At 65.2% G+C, this 20,649-nt stretch overlaps 1 protein-coding gene across 1 annotated transcript; it reads left to right on the forward strand.

The window, feature by feature from the left end:
* The first annotated feature begins 459 nt into the window (after positions 1-459).
* Positions 460-2,670, forward strand: SOX11 (SRY-box transcription factor 11). Its single transcript, XM_084900531.1, has one exon. The coding sequence runs from the start codon at positions 913-915 to the stop codon at positions 2,089-2,091; it is 1,179 nt and encodes a 392-aa protein (XP_084756657.1). The 5' UTR covers positions 460-912; the 3' UTR covers positions 2,092-2,670.
* Positions 2,671-20,649: the final 17,979 nt, after the last annotated feature.

A 20,649-nucleotide genomic window follows, 5' to 3' on the forward strand; every position in this document is an offset into this window, starting at 1 on the left:
CCAGCCCGCACCGCGGGGTCTCCAGCCTCACGAGGAGGGGGCACAGATGGAGAAAAAGGACAAAACTGAAAAACTGCAGCCGGGGGAGGGGAGGGAGCCTCAGCCTCCGGGGCCCAGAACAAGGAGAGAGGAGCGGGGAGCAGAGCCACGTGCCCGGGCGCGGGGTTGAAGCGCCACCTCCGGGCGGCTCCGGCGGCGGGGCCCGGGCGCACGAGGAGCAGCTGCGCCCACGCCGCCATCTCAGTGCGCGTGCCCGCGTGCGCCCCGGCGGGGGGCGCGCTCCGCTCCGGCGGCTCCACCGCGTCCCCGGACCCGCACAAAGGCTCCGCGGGACCCGCCTCTCCGGGCCCGGGCCCCGGGGCGCGCGGGCTCCGGGACTGGCGGCCGGCCGCGGGGTGGCCCGTGGCCCCGCACCGGGCAGAGGCGCCCCGCGCGCACACACACACAGGCGCACACACACACGGATTTTTAAAAATAACGTGTCTCCAGACGGGCTCCCGCCCCCGCCTCCATCCTGGCACCGCGGCCCGGGGCGGGGGCGGGGCCTCGCCGCTAATGAGGGGCGTGTCTGGGCGCAGCCATTGGCCGGCCGGGGAGTGACGTCACCCGCATGACACCCTGATAACGAGTTGGGAGAGACTCCCCAACTTTTCGCAGGAGGAGCGCGCGCCTGCGGCGGAGCTGCACGCCGGAGGGAGAGGGTTCCCGGGCCGCCTCCACCGCCGCCGCCTCCCCGGTCACAGCCGCAGCCCCCGGTGTGTGCGCAGCCGGGCAGGGCGGCCGGGGGCGCCGCGGACTCTGCAGGTCGCCCGGGAAGGTGGAGGGGCGAGCAGGGGCGGGGGGCCTCCGCACCAGACCGAGACCGAGACCGGGACCCAGCGGCGCGGGCCGGAGCGCGCGGCCCCGCGGACCATGGTGCAGCAGCCGGCGGAGGGCGCGGGCGCCGAGGGCCGCCTGCCCCGCGAGGCGCCGGACACGGAGGAGGGCGAGTTCGCGGCCGGCAGCCCCGCGGGCCTGGACGAGGGCGACCCGGACTGGTGCCGCACGGCGTCGGGCCACATCAAGCGGCCGATGAACGCCTTCATGGTGTGGTCCAAGATCGAGCGGCGCAAGATCATGGAGCAGGCGCCCGACATGCACAACGCCGAGATCTCCAAGCGCCTGGGCAAGCGCTGGAAGCTGCTGCCGGACGGCGACAAGGTGCCGTTCATCCGCGAGGCCGAGCGGCTGCGCCTCAAGCACATGGCCGACTACCCCGACTACAAGTACCGGCCGCGCAAGAAGCCCAAGGCGGACCCGGCGCGGCCCGGCCCGAGCCCCGACAAGAGCGCGGCGGCGGGCGGCGCCCGGGCGGCCCGGGGCCCCGGCGGCAGGAAGGGCAGCGCCAGGCCCAGGCCGCCCGCGGGCCCCGGCGCCAGGGCGGGCGCGGGCCGGGCGGCGCCGGGCGCGGACCCGGGCGCGGGGGGCGCGGCCAGGGCGCTCCGGGGCGCGTTCCCGGACGAGGACGACGACGACGACGAGGACGCCGACGAGCTGCCGCCGCCGCTGCGCCTCCAGCGGGAGCCGGACGAGGACGAGGACCCGCCGCCGCCGCTGCCGCCCCCGGGCCGGGCGCCCCCGCCGCACCCGCACCCGCCGGCGCGGAGCCGCTCCAGCGCCGCCAAGGTGCCCGCCAGCCCCACGCTGGGCGCGGCCGAGCCCCCCGAGGGCGCCAGCCTGTACGAGGAGGTGCGCGCCGGCCCGGGCGCGGGCGGCCGCCGCTACTACAGCTTCAAGGACATCACCAAGCAGCACCCGCCCGCGCGCCCCGTCTCCATCGCCGCCGCCGGGGGCGGCGACGACGCGGACGACCTCCTGTTCGACCTGAGCCTGAACCTGGCGGCGGGCGCGGCGGGCGCGGGCGGCGAGCAGCCGGGCGGCGCGGCGGGCGGCCTGGCCCTGTCCCTGGTGGACAAGGACCTGGACTCGCTCAGCGAGGGCAGCCTGGGCTCGCACTTCGACTTCCCCGACTACTGCACGCCCGAGCTCAGCGAGATGATCGCGGGCGACTGGCTGGAGGCCAACTTCTCCGACCTGGTCTTCACCTACTGAGCGCCCGCCCGCCCACCCCCGGCCTCCCCGCGCCCCGGCCCGGGCCCCTCCCCGGGGAGGCGGCCCCGCGGGGAACGGAGAGGGTGCTCACCGACCTGCCGCCGGGACACAAAGGGGGAGGGAGAGCATGGGGACGTGTGGGGGGCGTTTCAGTGAAATGAGTATAGTTTTTGTTTGTTTTTTTGTTTTCCCCCAAGGGTTTTTCCTCCCTTTTTTTTTTTTTGCTCCCCTCCCCCTCCCCGCCTTTGTGGTGTCTCGAGGTAGTTGCACCCCTAGTCCGGAGCTGTGATTTCGTTTTTTTTTCCTTCTTACCCGCCCCCCTGAAAAGGTGTTTTTGGAACGGCGATTTCTCTCTTTCCTGAAATCCGTGATTTGCAACAAAGGCGGCGGCGGGGCGGGCGCGGAGTCGCCGCGGGAGGCGCGGTTCGGGCTTGCTGGCGCGGTTCCGACCGGGACCGCGGGCAGCTCCGCGGCTCGCCAGGGGGGTGGTTGGAGAATATATATATATTTTTTTTCCTTAAGAAATCTTAGAGAACTGGTGGTTTGTTTTTGGGGTTTTGGGTTTTTTTTTTTTTTTTTTTTTTTTTTTAAGAAAACAAACACACAAAATAAGACAAAAAAGGGACCATTGCAACTTTATTTTGTTTTGGAAGGAGAAAGCTGATGTCTTCTATGCATCCGATTCTTCACAAAAAGCTGCAGGGAGCTCGGACACGCAGGCCGAACACGCGCTCGCTCGCGGAAACTGTGAACTGACCAGGGTCAGAGCCTCCCTCCGACCCGACCGCTCTGGTTTCACAAATGTGACTTCTACTTGCCAACGGTTTTCCCTCTGTAACCGTCCCCATACCTCCTGGACCGAACGCCAGGCAGCCTAGACCTCAGCAAAAGGCATTGAAGCATTTTTGATACCTAACAGACCTCAGCCTTTTTTAAAAATTAATATATTTTCAGGCGTATTTTTGTACAGTGAAAAGGGAACCTTCTTGCTGTGTTTTTTTCCAGTAAGACTTTCAGGCACTTCTTCCCTTTCAAGTTTTTGTTAATTTTTTTCCTTTTTTTGATGTTTTCGTTTTGTTTTTAGCATGCAAGTTTGTTGGTACGTTCTGTCCTGGTTTTAAAAGGATTAACATTTTGAAAAATAATCCTTGCATCTGAAGGCCTTGTGGTTTAAAGGAAGGAGAAGAAAAGCAGACTCTGTACAGCTATGTAGAGACTGGTCGGATATCTGTGGGTGAAGGTTTGTGGAGACGGCGGTCCAGCCCAGAGCTGTTCAGCTGAAGCCTGTGTGTGTGTACATGTAGGGCTGTGCACCCCGAAGCTGTGCATGTGGGGGGCCCGGATGGGGAGGTGTAAGACGGATCCCGGTCTTTAGCAGAAGAAAGAAGTTCCTCATTCTGTGCAATATGATCTGAATAAAGTGCAGACCGTTTGCCCGCTGGGTAGCAAATGGTGGCGACGCGGACTCGCCGCTCCGCTGACATCCTGCCTGCTTTGTTCTGTTTTCTGTGCTGGAAGCTGTGTCTGGGCCATGATTGTAACAAATCGGCTGGAGCTGATGGGCGGTCCCGGGGCGGCCCAGCCGGGGCCGGGCTCGGTGCGGGCGGGGGCCAGGAGGGGGCCGGGGCGCCGGGGTCCCCTCCTCCATGGCGGCGGCCGGGAGCGGAGGATTCTCTCCGGGCTTCCTCCTCCTCCTCCCAGCCCCGCTTCCTCCCTCTCCTCCTCCTCCGCCTCCTCCGCCTCCCTCTCCCGGCCGGGCGTGCGCGGGGTGGGTGGGGGACCGCCGCCCCATTGGGGTTTTGGGGAGGATGTGTGCAGGGGGCGGCGGGCTGGGCCTCGGGGATGGGGCTGGGGGTGTCTGCGGCCCTTCACCCCCTCCGCCGGAGCGCGCCCCGCGGGGGGCGGTGGAGGGCGGACCCGCCGCCTCGATGGACCCCAGCGGTCCGGGGGTGGGGGGGGACGGAGCCCGCGGGGGGCGGGCGCCGGGTTTCCGGGGACTGAGCCCCCCAGGGCTCCCCGCCCGGCCCGCACCCCGCCTGCACCCCGGGCGGGCGGGCGGCCTGGGGAAGGGGGCCTCGGTCGTTCCCTCCTGCCACTGCCTCCGGGGCCCCTGTGCCGGCCCCCATTCCCCCCCACACACACCCCCCTGCACCCGCAGGCTCCCGCCCGCAGAGCCCGCACCTTCCTGGGGTCGCCGGGCCGTTTCCATGGCGGATGGCCGCGCGGTGCCTCCTGTGGCCGGAGAGCTGGGCGCCCCATGGACCCTCCGGACCCCCTCCGGGGCGGGATGGCCGGGCCTGGCACCTCCGGCCCCGCCCCCACCCGCCCCATCCCCCCTTCCTCCACCTCCCCTCCCTCCCATCCCCATCCCCCACCCTACCTCCCCTCCCTCCCCATCCCCCATCCCAGGGGTTCCTCAGCCTCCGGCCCCTCTCCCCCTCCCCCCACTCCCCTCCCTCCCATCCCCCATCCCACCTCCCCTCCCTCCCCATCCCCCATCCCAGGGGTTCCTCAGCCTCCGGCCCCCTCTCCCCCGCCCCCGCCCACCAGCTGCGCCGCCCGGCAGATGGCCTCCTCCGGGTGGGCCGGGCGGTGGGAGAGGGCCCCTCCGGGTAAATGGGCATCAGTACGGAGCGGCCTGACAGTCTGTGTAAAGCCCTGTGGAGTGTCTCCCTGGTAGAACACGGGAACCAGGCGATGGTCTAGGTGAGAGCCCGTCAGACCTCAGGGTGCGCCCCCGCGGGCTGCAGGGCTGGTGCAGGGCCATCTCCAGGAACCCAGGCTGGGGTCTGAGACGGCAGACGGGCAGGTGTGCGTGCCACTGGCCATCGTCCACAAATGTGTCACCGCGTCCCTCTCGGTCTCCTCAGTCAGCCTCCTAACCAAGCATCGGCGGTAACCCCGGACGTGGGGAACGGGGGGGGGGGGGGGGGGGGGGTGGCCTGGCCAGGGGAGGCATGCCCGGCTGTTTGTGATGCGCTCAGCCTCCATCTCCATCCTGAGGAGCCTGAGCCAGCTTCTCCTCTGCTCTCAGGGAGACTTCCAGCTCGCACGCTCCGAGATGCATCCCTTTTGTTAGAAAGGCCAGCCGCGGCTCAGCGGCTGTGTGCACCACTGCTGGCAGCTGTGTGTGAGGAAGGCCGACCGGCCCATCCTTCAGTTACAGGAAAAGGGGTGTTCCTTTCGGATGTTAATTGAGGGAGGGGATTGATATGCGTGCATGCAGCCAGATGGCTCCGTGGGTTTGGTTTGATTGGCTTTTCCCTTTAGAAAGGCGAGGACTGGGCAGGCCAGGCTTGTTTTTCTCTCCTCCTCGGGGAGCTGAGCCCAGGAGCGCCGGCGGGGGGCCCCCACGGGGGATGTGCAGGTGCTGGTCACGCCGGCGACCGCAGGGCGTGCCCAGGACTCTGAGGAGTGAGGCCGCACGTGGCTCTGCTTCAGAACCATCCTCCGAGGTCGCTGTATTCCAGCAAGCTTGGCTTTTTTATTCTCGGGTTCGATTCAGGATGTGTACAGTCTTACTTTCCCTCCTAGCGGGCACACGTGTCTCTGTGGGCATTTTGGGAAGAGCTCTTTTTCTGGACTCTCCCGTTTATAGACTCTTTTCTACACTTTCATGGTGCAGGTCCTGCTTTTCTCGGGTCTCCGGGACGGATGTAGTTCTGCTTTTTCCCCCGCGGCGTGAGGAAGGCAGAGACCGCTCAGGCATGGCCGGGATCAGGCGTGGCTGGGCTCAGGCGTGGCTGGGCTCAGGCGTGGCCGGGCTCAGGCGTGGCCGGGCTCAGGCGTGGCTGGGCTCCCGGCGTGGCTGGGCTCACGTCGGTGAGACACGTTCTTTCTCACCACAGTTTCAGGGAAGCTCTTTTCAGGATATTTCTCAGTGGCCCGAGGGCCACGTTTTGTAAAACGTCCACCGCAGTGTCCTCTGTGTCTGTCGCCTCCGCCGGGCAGAAGCCGAGACCCCGCCTTACGCATCCGACCCCGTTCCCCCGGCGACCGTCGCTGTGGCCATGTCCTGCACGTGCTCCTCAGGCCCGGCTTCTGGCGGCCACGGGCTCTTTGCCGCGGTCCCCGCCGTGGCCGCCGGCTCTCTCTTGTCCCCTCTGTTTGGTGACCAGGCAGGTTCTCTCTTCCACGGCAGCTCACCGCGCCCGCGCCCCGTCCACGGAGCCCGGGCTCCCCATCACAGCCACACGGAAACAGAATCATTAACTCCGCCCTCTTCCGAGGTACCGATTTTTTCCTGGCTTCTCACATAGCTTCCTCCTGCTCCCCCCCCCCCCCAAGTAATTTTTTTAAACACTACCTATCTCAATCAGCTGCCTAATGAGTCATGTCTGTTCCACATGGATGCAGTGAGTTTATAAGAGAATTTCACAAACAAGTAGTTTTTTAGCGAGCTTATGCAGAATTTTAAAGGAGACCTATTTTTATACTCCAAAGAAGCACAGCGTGCAGACTAAACCTTGGCTTACAAAGGGAATCCACTTCCATACTGTTCCGTGTACAGAAGTAATACTTTATTGGGTGGAGATACTCCTCAGACTCAATACCTCGGCCGGCGCTCAGCTCGGACTGTTTCACTGCCTGGGGGCCCCGGGGGGGGCGGCTGCGGCCGGTCCCCCTTCCCTTCCGGGGGGCCATCCTGCAAAGCAATACGGGGTGGGGCGGTGGGAGCGGGCGGTGGGTCCACGTCTGGGACAGCCCAGGCCCGGGCGGCTTCCTCCTTCCGTTGGATCAAACATCTTTCCTGCAGGCGCGCAGACGGGCTTCTCTCTGCCGACGAGAGAAAGCAGCGTATCGAAACGTGGGGGAAAGTGGAAAAAACCCACTCTGGGGTCCTCGATGTTTCTGTTCTCTTATTGGCGCTACTACACTCTCTCCACACACGCCGGCCTGCGCCGCCAAAGAGGTTTGGTCACACGGAGCCTGACGGGGCCTCCGCCCGAGCTCCCGGCTCCCACGGGCGCCCGCCCGCCCGCCCGCCCGCCGAGCTCCGGGCGCTCCCCACCCCTCCCGTGTCCTGTGCGGCCGCCTCGGGCTCCTGTACATACGTAGGCTGTGGGTTTGAGAGTTGTGCGTTTTCTCGAATGGACTGTGTAGGGGGAGGCCCACTCTCCCGGCGGGGGCCCGTGTGTGGCCGCCGGGGCCGGGCCGCGGGTTTCGGCGCCTCCGTCTCCGGGGCCGCGGGGAGCTCGGGTGCACAGCCGCTCGGGGCTGGGGGAGAGGCTGGGGCTGTTGCGATTAGACGTCTGAGTGGTTTTGGGGGGGACCTAGGTAGGGTTTGCATGCCAGCGTGCCCCGGGCTGCAGGAGGGGCGTGCGCTGGGCGGAGTGGGGGGAACTAGAAAATGCATGGCCAGTTCGTGTCTCGTGGCTCTCGCATGCAGGGGTAGTGTATGACGGTGTATGCACACGGTGTATGACAAAGGTGCTGTATCAAATTGTAAAGTTAAGCGTTATTTATTGAAAACGATGTATTTTTTTGTACAAATCCGACCACGTGGAGAATATCGGTGCTGTGCCCAGGGCGGGGACCAGCCCCCGCCAGCCTCGGCCCGCGGTGTCACTGCTCAGGGCCCAGCCCTCCGCCCCCACGCCTCCCGCCAGAGGAATTCCTTCGTCCGAGAGACTGAGCCGGAGCGGAGCGTGCGGCCGACCAGTGCTCACGGACTGCTCTCCAGGGCGGCCGTGGATGGTGACTGCTGTTCACGCCGGACACGGAGTCCCCACGCGGGCTCCACGGGGGCCGGCGGTCAGGCCAGGAAGGTGCCGGGCGGGCGGGAGGGCTGGGACCGGCCCCATGCGCACGGACTCGGCGTCTGGAGTCTGTACCCGGCCGGCGGGCGGGTGAGGCCTGGGCTGAGGGCCGGGCCGGTCGGTGTGTTGTCGGAGGGAGTGAGGGACCTGCCGGCCCGCGCTGCCGCTGGATTCAGTGCCAGCAAACGCCACTTCTCTGTGTCCTCTGTTCTGTTCTGTTCTCCTCGACGGGCGGTTCGCAGTGTAAATGTATTTCGACAGAAATCCCTCTGTACTGAGACTCTTGCTGTGAAACGATTCTATGGAAGCCTGTGAGTGGAATTACCAGGTTTTTTAAAACGTGTTTACATGGTGAGTGTGTGCTGTACATTAAATTTGGTTTTGTAGAAACGCCTGTGTCGTATCGTAACTGAGCGTGTCACTGCCCAGGTGCCGGTCACTCCGGGCTCCCCCCCCTCTCCGCCGGGTGGTTTGGTGCCCCCCCCCCAGCACTGGGCCGGGAGTGCTCCCCTGGGAGTTACCCGAAACCCCGCCCCATCCACGTAGAGAGGCCGAGGGCGTGGCTCGGGCCACGGAGAAGGGCCGGCCCCCGCTCTGGAGGGCGATGCGGGAGGTCCCGGAAGGAGAGCCGGGCGGAGCCAGTGCTGCGGGAGGAGCCGCAGAGCAGAGACCCGGTGGGTGCTGGTGCCTCGGCCCGGAGGACTGGAAGGTGAGCCCCCGGCCGGCTCTGGGCCAGAGGTCCGGTTGGGTTTGCATCCCGTGGAGGTTCCCGCAGACCCGCTCGGCGGCTCCTCCTCCGAGCACGGCTGACGGCTGACACCTGAGCGTCGCTCATCCACGCCATCGGTGTCTGCTCGCCGCGTGGCCGCTCCGCCCGGTCCCTCACCTCCACGGGCACTGGCTCTCCCTCCGGAGGGGAGATGGGCGTCTGGCTTCTCCTCACTCAGAGCCGGAGAACGCCGTGGGGCCGCGCACGGAACCACACCGTCCTCACCCAGACCCCGGCGGGCGGCAGCGAGGACGGGGGCGGGGCTGGATGTGCCTCTGAGTGCAGGCCTCTGAGGCGTCCCGGGCCCGGCTCCCCGTGGACGGCAGGGCGGGCAGGCCCAGCAGACAGAGAACGCTGTCCTCCACGGCTCAGACCCGTCCGCTCCAGACCTCAGGGCCGGAGAAGGAGCAGGTGCGGCCCCTGGCTGTGCCCCGACGGGGACAGCCAGGACACCTCTCCTCTGGGGCGTCCAGCCCCGCTCTCGGTTCTCAGGCCGCAGACCGAGAGGGAAGGAGCCACCAGCCTCCCTGCTTCTCCAGGGGCACATCCTGGCGTTCCCAGCCCTGTGATTGCAGGAGCCAATCCCCATGTTACATCGCTGTCTGTCTATGGCTATCTATATGTCTATCATCTATATCTATCTATCTATCTATCTTATCAATCATCTATCTATCTATTGCCAATCCCCATCATGTTACATCACTGTTGATCCATATCTGTCTGTTAATCAGCCCATCAAGCTATCTTTCGCCAATCCCCATATTACATTACTGTCTATATCTGTCTATCTGTTTATCAATCTATATCCATCCACCCATCCACCTATCCATCCACCTATCCATCCATCTACATACCTGACTGGTGCCTTTTCTCTGGAGAGCCGTGGCTAGTACCCATTACTGTTCCACACCTTAAATGACTTACTCCTGGGTCCCACTAATCCCATTCTAGAAAACTCCAAACTATGTAAAGCACAATGCTTATTAATCACCGGGAAAAGCATTTGGCTTTCATTTTTTGTGTCCTTTTTCTGGTCGCTGAGACTTGATTGCAGCTCTGTTTTTATAATGGAGGGTGGTTCTGTTAGCTTTGGGGGTTTTTTTTGTTGGCTATTTTTGTTGGTAACGGACTAGTAATCTTCAGGGTGACAGAGACCATGTAATGACTCATTATAGTTAATGCATTTTTGTAGTTAATATTTCAAAAACCAAACATGTAGAAATCACTCATTTCCCAGACGGAGACATTAACAGGTTAACATCGCCATAAACGGACTCTGATGGAGACGGAAAATCAGTGTGGATGCATGATGGAGATAAACACAAAGAACACGGGCGACGTACGACAGGGACGTCACAATGCTCACGGCGGCCCACGCGGTTATTCCACAGAAAGCCGTGAGGAACAGCGGGCATGGGCGCCGAGCACTGCCCGCCACCGACCCTCCTACTTAGGAAATAGCTGGTTTTTCCATTAGCCACGCTCAGAAAATGCTAATAAAATATTTACCAGCTATTACTTTCCCTGCCCTATTAGTGGAGCCCGCTAATGGGCCCTAGCTCCCCGAGTGGAGGCCTCTGTGTTTGTGACAGGCGGAGGGGGGTTGTCTGAGCCACAAGCTCCTGTGCTCTCAGGCCACGTGGCCCTGAGCCCAGCCGCCGTCCGTCCTGCGGCCGACACCCCTGGCGGCCCGGGCTCTGAGGTGCAGCAGGGGAGATCCAGACCCTTGTTAAGGAGCAGAAAACAGACACATGGAAGCATAGAATCTCCCAGAAAGCTCAGACCCTCCTTTGGAGTCACAGAGAGATGAGGAAGCTTGAATCGCCCCCATGACCGCGCAGTGAGACCTTGCCTGGGAACAGTCTCGGCAGAGGGTTGGTAAGGAGCTCCGCTGGGCAGGGTGACCGGGTCCCGTATGGCCAGCTCCTTACGGAAGGGGCACGTGGACACAGACTCACCACGGGAGAGCGCCGCTGAGGATGGGGACAGAGGCTGGGGTGACGGTCTGTAAGCCAGGGAACCCCGAGGATTGCCACAAACCGCTCCACACCAGGGAGGGACATCTCTGCCAGCCGCCCTCACCCCCGCAGAAGGATCCACGCCTGCCAACCCTGACTTGGACTTCCGGCCACAACGAATTCATCTCCACTGTGGTTCTGTGTTCTTGGGGCTGAGAAAGCTAATACCACTTGCTGACTGGTGTCCCTGTCCTTGGCATCAATCAATCAATCAATCAATTATCAATCATTAATTCTTCCTTGAATCCCCGGTCCGCCCACCACACACCCGGGGCCTGTATCCCACCCCCATGCCTGGCTCAGGCTCCCCGTGAAGCATCCCTGGTTGCCATGGCAGACATCTCAGGCAAGTCATTGGCTGAAACCGGTCACATGGCCCCGCACGGCCGCAGGGGTCCAGGAAGTGGGAGGTGGCGGGGAGGTCCAGGCCTGCAGAGGTTTCCGGAAAGGCCTCTGAGGTCCTTCCCGCTCACGCGGAGAAGACCGCGGTGAACGGGGCCGTGGTGTTCGCATCAATGACACGCCACTCTGTGCAAACAGCATCCTCTCTGTTCTCAGTGACACAGCTCCTCTGCCAGCCTCTGTGTGTGAGCGGCAGGGCTTCCTAAGGGCAAGCAGGGTCAGCTCGCCAAGCAGATGCTTATTCCTTCAGGGTTTTGTTAAAATAAATAAATAAATAAATAAAATGCAAGGACAGGCTCCTGAGAGAGCAGGTGACTCCCGTGGAGCTGGCCTGAGCGGCGTCCGGGCCGTCACTGGGCACAGCAGGTGGCCTGAGGCCGCGCTGGGAGCTCCCTGAGTGCAGGCCCCTCCGGTCCATCTCCCAGGCCGTCCCTGCGTGGGCCACACGGAGGGGAAGACGGCTGCCTGCTGCCACGGATACGCTGGGGGCTCCCGAGTGCTGGGGGCTCTCCCCCACGTGGCCTGTAGACGCTGCTCTCCCTGGAGATGGGTCCTGATGGGCGTGGGGCTGGGGCACCCGGGCAGCCGTCCCGTGGCCTCAGCACAGATTCCCGGTGGTGGGCAGCGTGGCAGTGGGCAGCGTGGCAGGCAGCATGGAGGTGGGCAGCGTGTTGGCGGGCAGTGTGGTGGGCAGCGTGGCGGGCAGCGTGGCGGGCAGCGTGGCGGGCAGTGTGGTGGGCAGAGTGGTGGCGAGCAGCGTGGAGGTGGGCAGCATGTTGGCGGGCAGTGTGGTGGGCAGCGTGGTGGGCAGCGTGGAGGTGGGCAGCGTGGTGGGCAGCGTGGCGGGCAGCGTGGAGGTGGGCAGCGTGTTGGCGGGCAGCGTGGCGGGCAGCGTGGAGGTGGGCAGCGTGGAGGTGGGCAGCGTGTTGGCGGGCAGTGTGGTGGGCAGCGTGGCGGGCAGCGTGGTGGGCAGCGTGGAGGTGGGCAGCGTGGTGGCGGGCAGCGTGGTGGTGGGCAGCGTGGTGGCGGGCAGTGTGGTGGGCAGCGTGGTGGGCAGCGTGGTGGTGGGCAGCGTGGTGGCGGGCAGCGTGGTGGTGGGCAGCGTGGTGGCGGGCAGCGTGGTGGTGGGCAGCGTGGTGGCGGGCAGCGTGGTGGTGGGCAGCGTGGTGGGCAGCGTGGTGGTGGGCAGCGTGGCGGGCAGCGTGGTGGTGGGCAGCGTGTTGGCGGGCAGTGTGGCGGGCAGCGTGGCGGGCAGCGTGGTGGGCAGCGTGGCGGTGGGCAGAGTGGTGGCGAGCAGCGTGGAGGTGGGCAGCGTGTTGGGCAGCGTGGCGGGCAGCATGGAGGTGGGCAGCGTGGCGGGCAGCGTGGCGGTGGGCAGCGTGGTGGGCAGCGTGGTGGTGGGCAGCGTGGCGGGCAGCATGGAGGTGGGCAGCGTGGCGGGCAGCGTGGTGGTGGGCGGCGTGGCGGTGGGCAGTGTAGTGAGCAGCTGGGAGAAAAAAATAGCCAAAACAACCGTGACCTCCTGGTTCATAGGTCAACGCTCAACCACTGAGCCACCGGCGGGTGTCCTTCCATTTTCATCCCGTTTCCTCCACGGGCCCCAGAGACGTTCGTGGCAGCGTGGCAGCGGGCTGGGAGAGGCAGGGGGGGAGGCAGAGATGGCGGGGTCCCCGGTGGTGAAGCTCAGGCCGCAGGCGCCCGCAGAGCAGGAGAAGGGGGCGAAGTCCCAGCGCCTGAGGGCCGGCCGCCCTCCCTCACCAGCCGTCCGCTCTCTCCCGGGGTGGGGGCCTCAGAGCGGCGGGGGGAGGAGGGGAAGGGGCTCCTGAGGGCTGGGCCGGGCGGGTGGGGCTGCCGCCCGGGGCGCCCGCATTCCGCACTTGCAAAGGGTGGGCGGCATTTGAATGGGCCCAGCCCCCCGCCCGCGGCCTGCGGACTTCCCGGTTCCTGGAGGGCGGCGGCTGCATCAGAAAGGGCCGGAAGCTGGCACGGCCGCGCCCAGCCCTGCCCCGGCGGTTGGTGTTCCCGAACCTCCCGCCTGCAGGCACTGCACGCCGGAAGGAAGGGCCTTTTCTGAATTTCTGTTTTGGCGAGGAGGCAGCCGGCGAGCAGCCACGCTGACCGCGACCCCGAGCCCGTGGTTTTTGGTCCGGGTTCCACGGCCACGGCCATGGCCACGCGTGGAGGACATTGTGGTCTTGAGATGGCGCGGAAAGGTGTCCGAGTGTTTGTTCTGCGGCTTTAAATGCTGTAAACAGCGCATCCCCCGCTTAGTGCTGCTCCTTTGCCGATGGAGGCTCTTGGGGAGCTCGAACACGCATGAGGCGTGGCCGTGCGTGTGTCCTCGCTCCTGAGCTACCGGGGCGGACGACCGTCCCTCTCCCGACATGACCTGACTGGGTGAGATCATGCGTGCCTCTGGTCATTAAAAAATGCCCACCGCCACGCTGCCCACCACATTGCCCACCACCACGCTGCCCACCACCACGCTGCCCACCACGCTGCCCACTGCCATGCTGCCCACCACCACGCTGCCCACCACGCTGCCCACCGCCACGCTGCCCACCGCCACGCTGCCCGCCATGCTGCCCACCACCACGCTGCCCACCACGCTGCCCACCACCACGCTGCCCACTGCCACGCTGCCCACCACCACGCTGCCCACCACGCTGCCCACCGCCACGCTGCCCACCACCACGCTGCCCGCCATGCTGCCCACCACTACGCTGCCTACCACGCTGCCCACCACCACGCTGCCCGCCACGCTGCCCACCGCCACGCTGCCCGCCACGCTGCCCACCGCCACGCTGCCCACTGCCACGCTGCCCACCACCACGCTGCCCGCCACGCTGCCCACCGCCACGCTGCCCACCACGCTGCCCACCGCCACGCTGCCCACCGCCACGCTGCCGCCACGCTGCCCAGCACCACGCTGCCCAGCACCACGCTGCCCACTGCCACGCTGCCCACCGCCACACTACCCACCACCACGCTGCCCGCCATGCTGCCCGCCACGCTGCCCACCACACTGCCCACCACCACGCTGCCCGCCAGTGGCTCTCATGGGTCCAGGACATGGTGTGCTTGAAGGTCAGTCACGAACTGGGGGTGGGCAGCGTGGCGGCGGGCAGCGTGGCGGTGGGCAGCGTGGCGGCGGCATGGCCGCACACAGGCCCGGAGACACTCCGTGACAGGCGCTTGGCCCGTGGGCTCAATGCCACGCAGGCAGTGACTCGCCGGACACGCCTGCCTGGATCGCGTGGCCAGGTGCCGGGCAGGCCCGCACCGGGCACGCCGTGGCCGCCACCGGTGTGAGCTCCTGGTGGAACCGCGGCTCCTGACCGCCACGCACCCCGCGCGCCAGGAGGCAGGAGGCGAGGCCCCGAGTCCCCGCCCTGTCCCGTGGCGGCTCGGTGGCCGTTCGGTCAGATCCGCAGGCGCGGCCGCACACAAACGTCACTGGGTTTGTGTCTCGAAGGGGAGCCTCATCGGTGATGCCGGCATCGGGCGTGGGAAAGCGGCTCTCGTGGTGCCGCCCGCCCAGCAGAGAGCGCCGTCCCGTCAGAGCGCCTCCTGCGGGCCCAGGCCCCTCTGCACCTCGTCCCCCTGCAGGGAGGGCGTCCCTGACCTGCTGCGGGAGGCGCTCCTCCTCCTCCTCCTCCTCTTCCTCACCCCCCCTTCTCCTTATCCCCAACATGGAGGCCTGGGGGGCTCGGGGCGGGGGCAGGGGGACACAGTGACTGCGTGCAGGAGGCCTGGGCTCAGTGCAGGCCGTGTGACTCCGTGTGTTTGTCCGCCCGGGAGGCGACGCCGACGAGAGCAGCTCTGAGGGTCCCGTGGACCGGAGCGTCCCCTGCAGGGGCGGGCGGTGTCCGCACGTGGTGGTGGTGGGAGGGGCCGTGTCCCGCGTGTCGGTGCCGGAGACCCAATCCGGGGCGTCTGTCTCACGCTCCTCACGGACGTTTGGGACCTGCTCCTGCAGACACGCATGCATGTGAGCGCAGACCTCTGTGGACACGCACACGTGCACATACGGAGACACGGGTATGAGCCACTGTACACACTGTCCTTCTCCAGGATCAGGGGGAAGACCGGCCCGCGGCCCAGTGGCCACGCAGTCACGGCCACGCAGCCACGGCCACACCGGTTTTGTTCTCTCTCCAGCACATGCTTCCCATCAGGAGTCTCTGTTGCCAAACAACGTACTTTAAACATGGCTTTTTATGAGGCATTTGGGCAGGTGGGTCCGGGCCTATTTTCCACGGTGATGGCCGAACGGCTCGCTGAGAACCTCGTTAATTCCACGTTGCGTGGCGTCTGGGAGCGAGGGGCACCAGCCAGCTCCGGTTAGGGTTGGAGGGGGAAGGGCTGTGTTTGGCGTCCCGGTCAGAGGTGTGCCGTAGAGAGAGGCCTGTCCGCAGGGACAGACACAGGATGGACCGCCGTCCTCCGGAGGGAGAGGCTCTGTCTGGCTCTCGGCCGCTCGGAGGCGTCTCTGCCCGGAGCCGGAGCCGCTGAGAGGTGGGCGGGCGGCTCTCACCTCAGGCGGCCAGGAGGGAGGTGAGGGTGGGTTTTATTTTATTTTGCTCCTATTTTTTAACGTCTCAGATGTTCCGGAATAAACGAGTTTCGTTTGGGTAATCGGAAAAAAGGTCAGCAGCCCACTGTAACAGGAGTGTCCGTGTGCAGCATCTGAATAAAACATTCTGTCCTTTTTTTTAAAAAAAAAAAAATTGTTTATTTACTAATTTATTTTTTATTTATTGTATTGATGTCAGAGAGGAAGGGAGGGGGGGGAGAGAAACATCCATGATGAGAGAGAATCACGGACCCGCTGCCTCCTGCACGCCCCCCGCTGGGGATGGAGCCCGCAGCCCGGCCGGTGCCCTGACCGGAATGGAGCCGCGGCCCCCGGTGGAAGCTCCCCCCCCGCCCTGCGTGGGTTTGGGCCGTTCCTGTTCTGACCGTGTGGACGGGCAGCGCCGGGCGGGGAGGCCTGGGAGACCCGTGTCCATCCCGAGGGCGAGCGGGAGACACGGGGGCCGTGGCGGCGGCCTGTGTCTGAGGAGCCGGCATTGTCCACGCGGCGGCACCGGCTCGCGTTCTCTGCCTCCCCGGCGCCGTGCGGCGGGGCTCCGTGGAGGGGCGTGTCTTCCCGTGCTCCTGGCGGCCCTGCGTGTCCTCCGGAGGGCGTGTAGCTCGGCGCAGCCGTGTTCGGGGAGTGGCCGTGCTTCCCGGTGAGGGCGGAGTGAGGACGCCGAGCCGGCCTGCGGACGGTCAGGCCGGCCACGATGAGGTCCCCGGCGTGGCTGTGGCCGGCCGCCCCCCTCTCAGTGCACCAGGCAGAACGCGGGTGCGAGGGAGGAAGAGGCGCGGGGCCCTCTCCTGGTGGGCGGAGGACTCACCGGAGGCACCCAGCGCTCGAGGGTGACGGCTGACGTTTCCGACAGACCCCCGGGAGGTCTCTGGACGTCCTGGTAGAGAAGAGTCAGGACACAGACGTGCGTGTGCATGCTTGTGCGTGTGCGTGTGCATGTGCGGGGTGGTTAGGGTTGGGAGGGAGCCGGACCGGAATGTGTGCATGTGTGTGAGCATGAGTGTATGTGTGTGCGCGTGTGCATGAGCGCGTGCGTGTGCCTGTGTGTGAGTTTGTGCACTTGTGTGTGCCTGTGCGTGAGTGTGTGCGTGCGAGTGCATGTGCATGCATGTATGCGTGTGTGTGTGTGTGTAAGTGTGTGCGTGTGCATATGCCTGTACGTGTGCGATGGGTAGGGTTGGAGGGGGCCGGACCGGGATGTGTGTATGAGCATGTGTGTTAGCGCGTGCCTGTGCGTGTGTGCGTGTGCGTGTGCGTGTGCGGTGGTTAGGGTTGGAGGGGGCCGGACGGGGAAGTGTGTATGAGCATGTGTGTTAGCGCGTGCCTGTGCGTTTGTGTGTGTGCGTGTGCGGTGGTTAGGGTTGGAGGGGGCCGGACGGGGACGTGTGCGTGAGCGTGTGCCTGTGCGTGTGCCTGTGCATGTGCGATGGGTAGGGTTGGAGGGGGCCGGACCGGGATGTGTGTATGAGCATGTGTGTTAGCGTGTGCCTGTGCGTTTGTGTGTGTGCGTGTGCGGTGGTTAGGGTTGGAGGGGGCCGGACGGGGACGTGTGTGTGAGCGTGTACCTGTGCGTGTGCCTGTGCGTGTGCGATGGTTAGGGTTAGAGGGGGCCGGACCGGGATGTGTGTATGAGCATGTGTGTTAGCGCGTGCCTGTGCGTGTGTGCGTGTGCGTGTGCGGTGGTTAGGGTTGGAGGGGGCCGGACCGGGATGTGTGTATGAGCATGTGTGTTAGCGTGTGCCTGTGCGTGTGTGCGTGTGCGTGTGCGGTGGTTAGGGTTGGAGGGGGCCGGACGGGGGCGTGTGTGCCACCTCCCCCCGGCACTGACTCCCTCCTGTGGGCAGAGCCCCGGGAGCCCGGCTCCTGCTGGGCTGGGTTTCCTGTTCGGGGACGCCTGCCCTCCGGGCGCAGAGCGGCCACAGATCCGGGGATCCGACAGGAGCCTCTGTCCTGGGAGGCGGAGAGGGCGCGGCCGGGAGGCAGAGAGGGCTCGGGCACCCTCCGCCCTGCGGTCCGCCTGCACCCGCACCCGCAGGGTGTTTTGATTTTTCACAGAGAGGAAGGGAGAGGGATAGAGAGGTAGAAACATCGATGAGAGAGAAACATCGACCAGCTGCCTCTTGCATGCCCCCCATTGGGGGTGTGCCTGTAACCAAGGTACATGCCCTTGACCGGAATCGAACCCGGGACCTTTCAGTCCACAGGCCGGCGCTCTATCCACTGAGCCACACCATGTAGGACGAAAAACACAGATCTTTTTTTTTTTTAATCCATCTTTATTGTTCATATTATTACAAAAGCTCCTCATTTCCCCCCTCCAAAACACAGATCTTTAAAAAAATAAATATTGGAGCTCTTCCCCTTCCGTTCTCTCCTGCTTCCCAGGTGAGTCACTCCAGGCAGGTGATGGTGGCTCGGCAGAGCCTGGGGCTGTGACTCTGAGTGACATGCGGGCGCCCACGGAAGGCCACAGAACATCCACGGAAAAGGCCACGGCTGACCACAAACAACACCACGTGTCCCTCCCTCCCGGCTCAGGGCCTCAGCGAGGCGGGAAGACGTGAACCAGGTGCCTTGGGCCCGTGTGCAAGGCCGTGGCGTTTCCAGTCACTCTGCCCGGTGCGAACGCATCCCCATGGCCCTGCCCCCTCGGCCACGGGGCACGGGGCCACGGCTCCTGTCTGACCGGCTCCTCCGGCAGTGTCCGCTCAGGAGAGGGCCACGGGCTCGTGTCTGGTTCTCCCAGCGTGGCAGGTGGTTCCGTTTAACACCCGTTTGCAGCTGACGGCCGGGCTCGGTGAGCCTCCAATCAGCTCGGACAGCGCTCCCTCCGGTGCGGAGTGAAGCCGCAGATTTATGGGCTGCGAGTGCCCGGGGCGGCGTCTGCCTGGGCTCAATGGCCGCTGTCCCAGCAGGACGGCTCCCACCCTCCCCGCCTCACGTTTACGCGTACCGGCTGCGGGTCCGAGTGCTAATCCGCCCCAGGTGGGGCATCCCCGGACGCCGGGCAGCGGGGCGGGGCCGGGCCGGGCCTGGCACAGAGGAGGGTGGGTGCGAGGGCAGCAGAGTGTCTCTGGCAACATGGCGGGGAGCATGGTCCGTGGCCCTCACCCCCCAGGAAGTGGACTTTCGGTCCCTGGACCCACCGTCCAACCACACCTTAGACCAGAAATGGAAGGTGCAGGGAAACCCAATCACGTCCCAGCACCGGGCCCTGCCACATGGACACGGAAGACACCACGCGGCACCGGGCCCGCCACACGGACACGGACGACACCACGCGGCACCGGGCCCGCCACACGGACAGATGACTCGGATTCTGCGAAGCAGCGGAGGCATGTGCTGCCCAGGGCAGTGAGGGCCTCCGGGCTCAGGTGAGGCGAGCTGCCAGGAGACAGGTGGGGGCCCGAGGGTGCGAACACTGCACCCCAGGCGAGTGGCCGGGCCGGTTCAGCATCAGCGCAGGCGTCTGAGGCAGCCCCGTCCCAGAAGGGAGGAGGGAGGAGGGAGGAGGGAGGAGGGAGGAGGGGCCGAGGGGGACACTAGGAACAGAGGGGGACACCAGGTCATGGTGTGGATGGCCTGAACGTTCTCGGTGCCGGTAAAGGCCCCCAAAATGGGAGGGCTTAGCACAGCCCACACCCCGGAGCTGCCCGGTGAGGGCGGAGTACCTGTGTGCGTGTGTGGGTGCGTGTGTGTGTGTGTGTGTGTCTGTGTGTGTCTGTCTCTGTGTGTGTGTGTGTGTCTGTGTGTGTGTCTCTCTGTGTGTGTGTCTGTGTGTCTCTCTGTGTGTGTGTGTCTGTGTGTGTGTCTGTGTGTGTGTGTGTCCGTGTGTGTGTCTGTGTCTGTGTGTGTGTGTGTGGCCGGCTCTCCATTCATTCCTGTCCAGGACTTCCTGGCTGGGGCCGCGGGCGGGCTGGCAGCCTCCCTCCCTCCCTCCCTCCACACGCGTCAGCTGTGCGGCGAGCCGAGCGTGCCGGTGCGAGTGGAATGGCAGCAGGGAGCGCTCAGCCGGAAGGAAGGGCCTGATTTAGCCATGGCTCCCAGGACCCTCCCGGCCAGGCCCGAGCGGAGCTGGACCGGAGCCCCGCGCCCCGGCTCAGCTGTTCGGGCGGCGGGAGGGGCGGCCGCCACCGAGTCACGCCCCCGTGCCCGGGGCCGGGGCAGGAGGTGGGGGCGGGAGTGGGGCTGTTTAAAGTTCCAGGGGGTTTCCAGGCTGCAGGCGGGGCGGGCGGGGCGGGGACAGCTGTGCTGGGGCGGCCCCATGGGCTGCTGACGCCCCCGCGCTCCAGTGTGACCTGCGGCCCCGCCCGGGGGCACCCTGTGGTGGTGTGGGTGCTTCCTGTGCAGATGTACAGGGGCGAGGGGAGAGGGCGCTTCAGTTTTTTTAAACACACACACGGGTGCATATAGATACGCGCGCTCGCACACACACACACACACACACATGCGCACACACACATATATGCACACACACGCACACACACACACACACGCACACAGGGAGAGAGATGGAAACATCGATGATGAGAGAATCCGTGATGAGAGGGTCCTGGCCGCCGGTGCGGGTGCCGGCCCCTCCGCTTCCTCCCGGAACACACGAGGGGCTCCAATTGGCCGCAGGTGCAAACATTATGCCTGCGATTAACTGTCTGCAAACAGTTAATCACGGACAGAACTGGCTGACGTGGGTGCAGTTAACGACTGCCCCTTCCTCTGAGGACCCGCAGACAACTGTCTGCCTTTAGCTGCCGGAGCGGCTGCCGGAGGGCCTGTCCCGGAGCCCGGGGGGCGGGCTCCCCACACCGGACCCCACTCGGCTCCCGGCGTGGACTCTCCCTTCGCCTCTGATGCAGGAGGCCTGCGGGTGGGGTTCCCACAGGCGGGAGGACTGAGAACGGGGCTCCCACAGGCAGGAGGACTGAGAACGGGGTTCCCACAGGCAGGAGGACTGAGAACGGTTCCTCCTGGACTGAGAGTGGGGTTCCCTCAGGCAGGAGGACTGAGAATGGGGTT

Source organism: Pipistrellus hanaki, assembly GCF_964339955.1.
Source record: "Pipistrellus hanaki genome assembly, chromosome: 12".
Taxonomy (NCBI): Eukaryota; Metazoa; Chordata; class Mammalia; order Chiroptera; family Vespertilionidae; genus Pipistrellus; species Pipistrellus hanaki.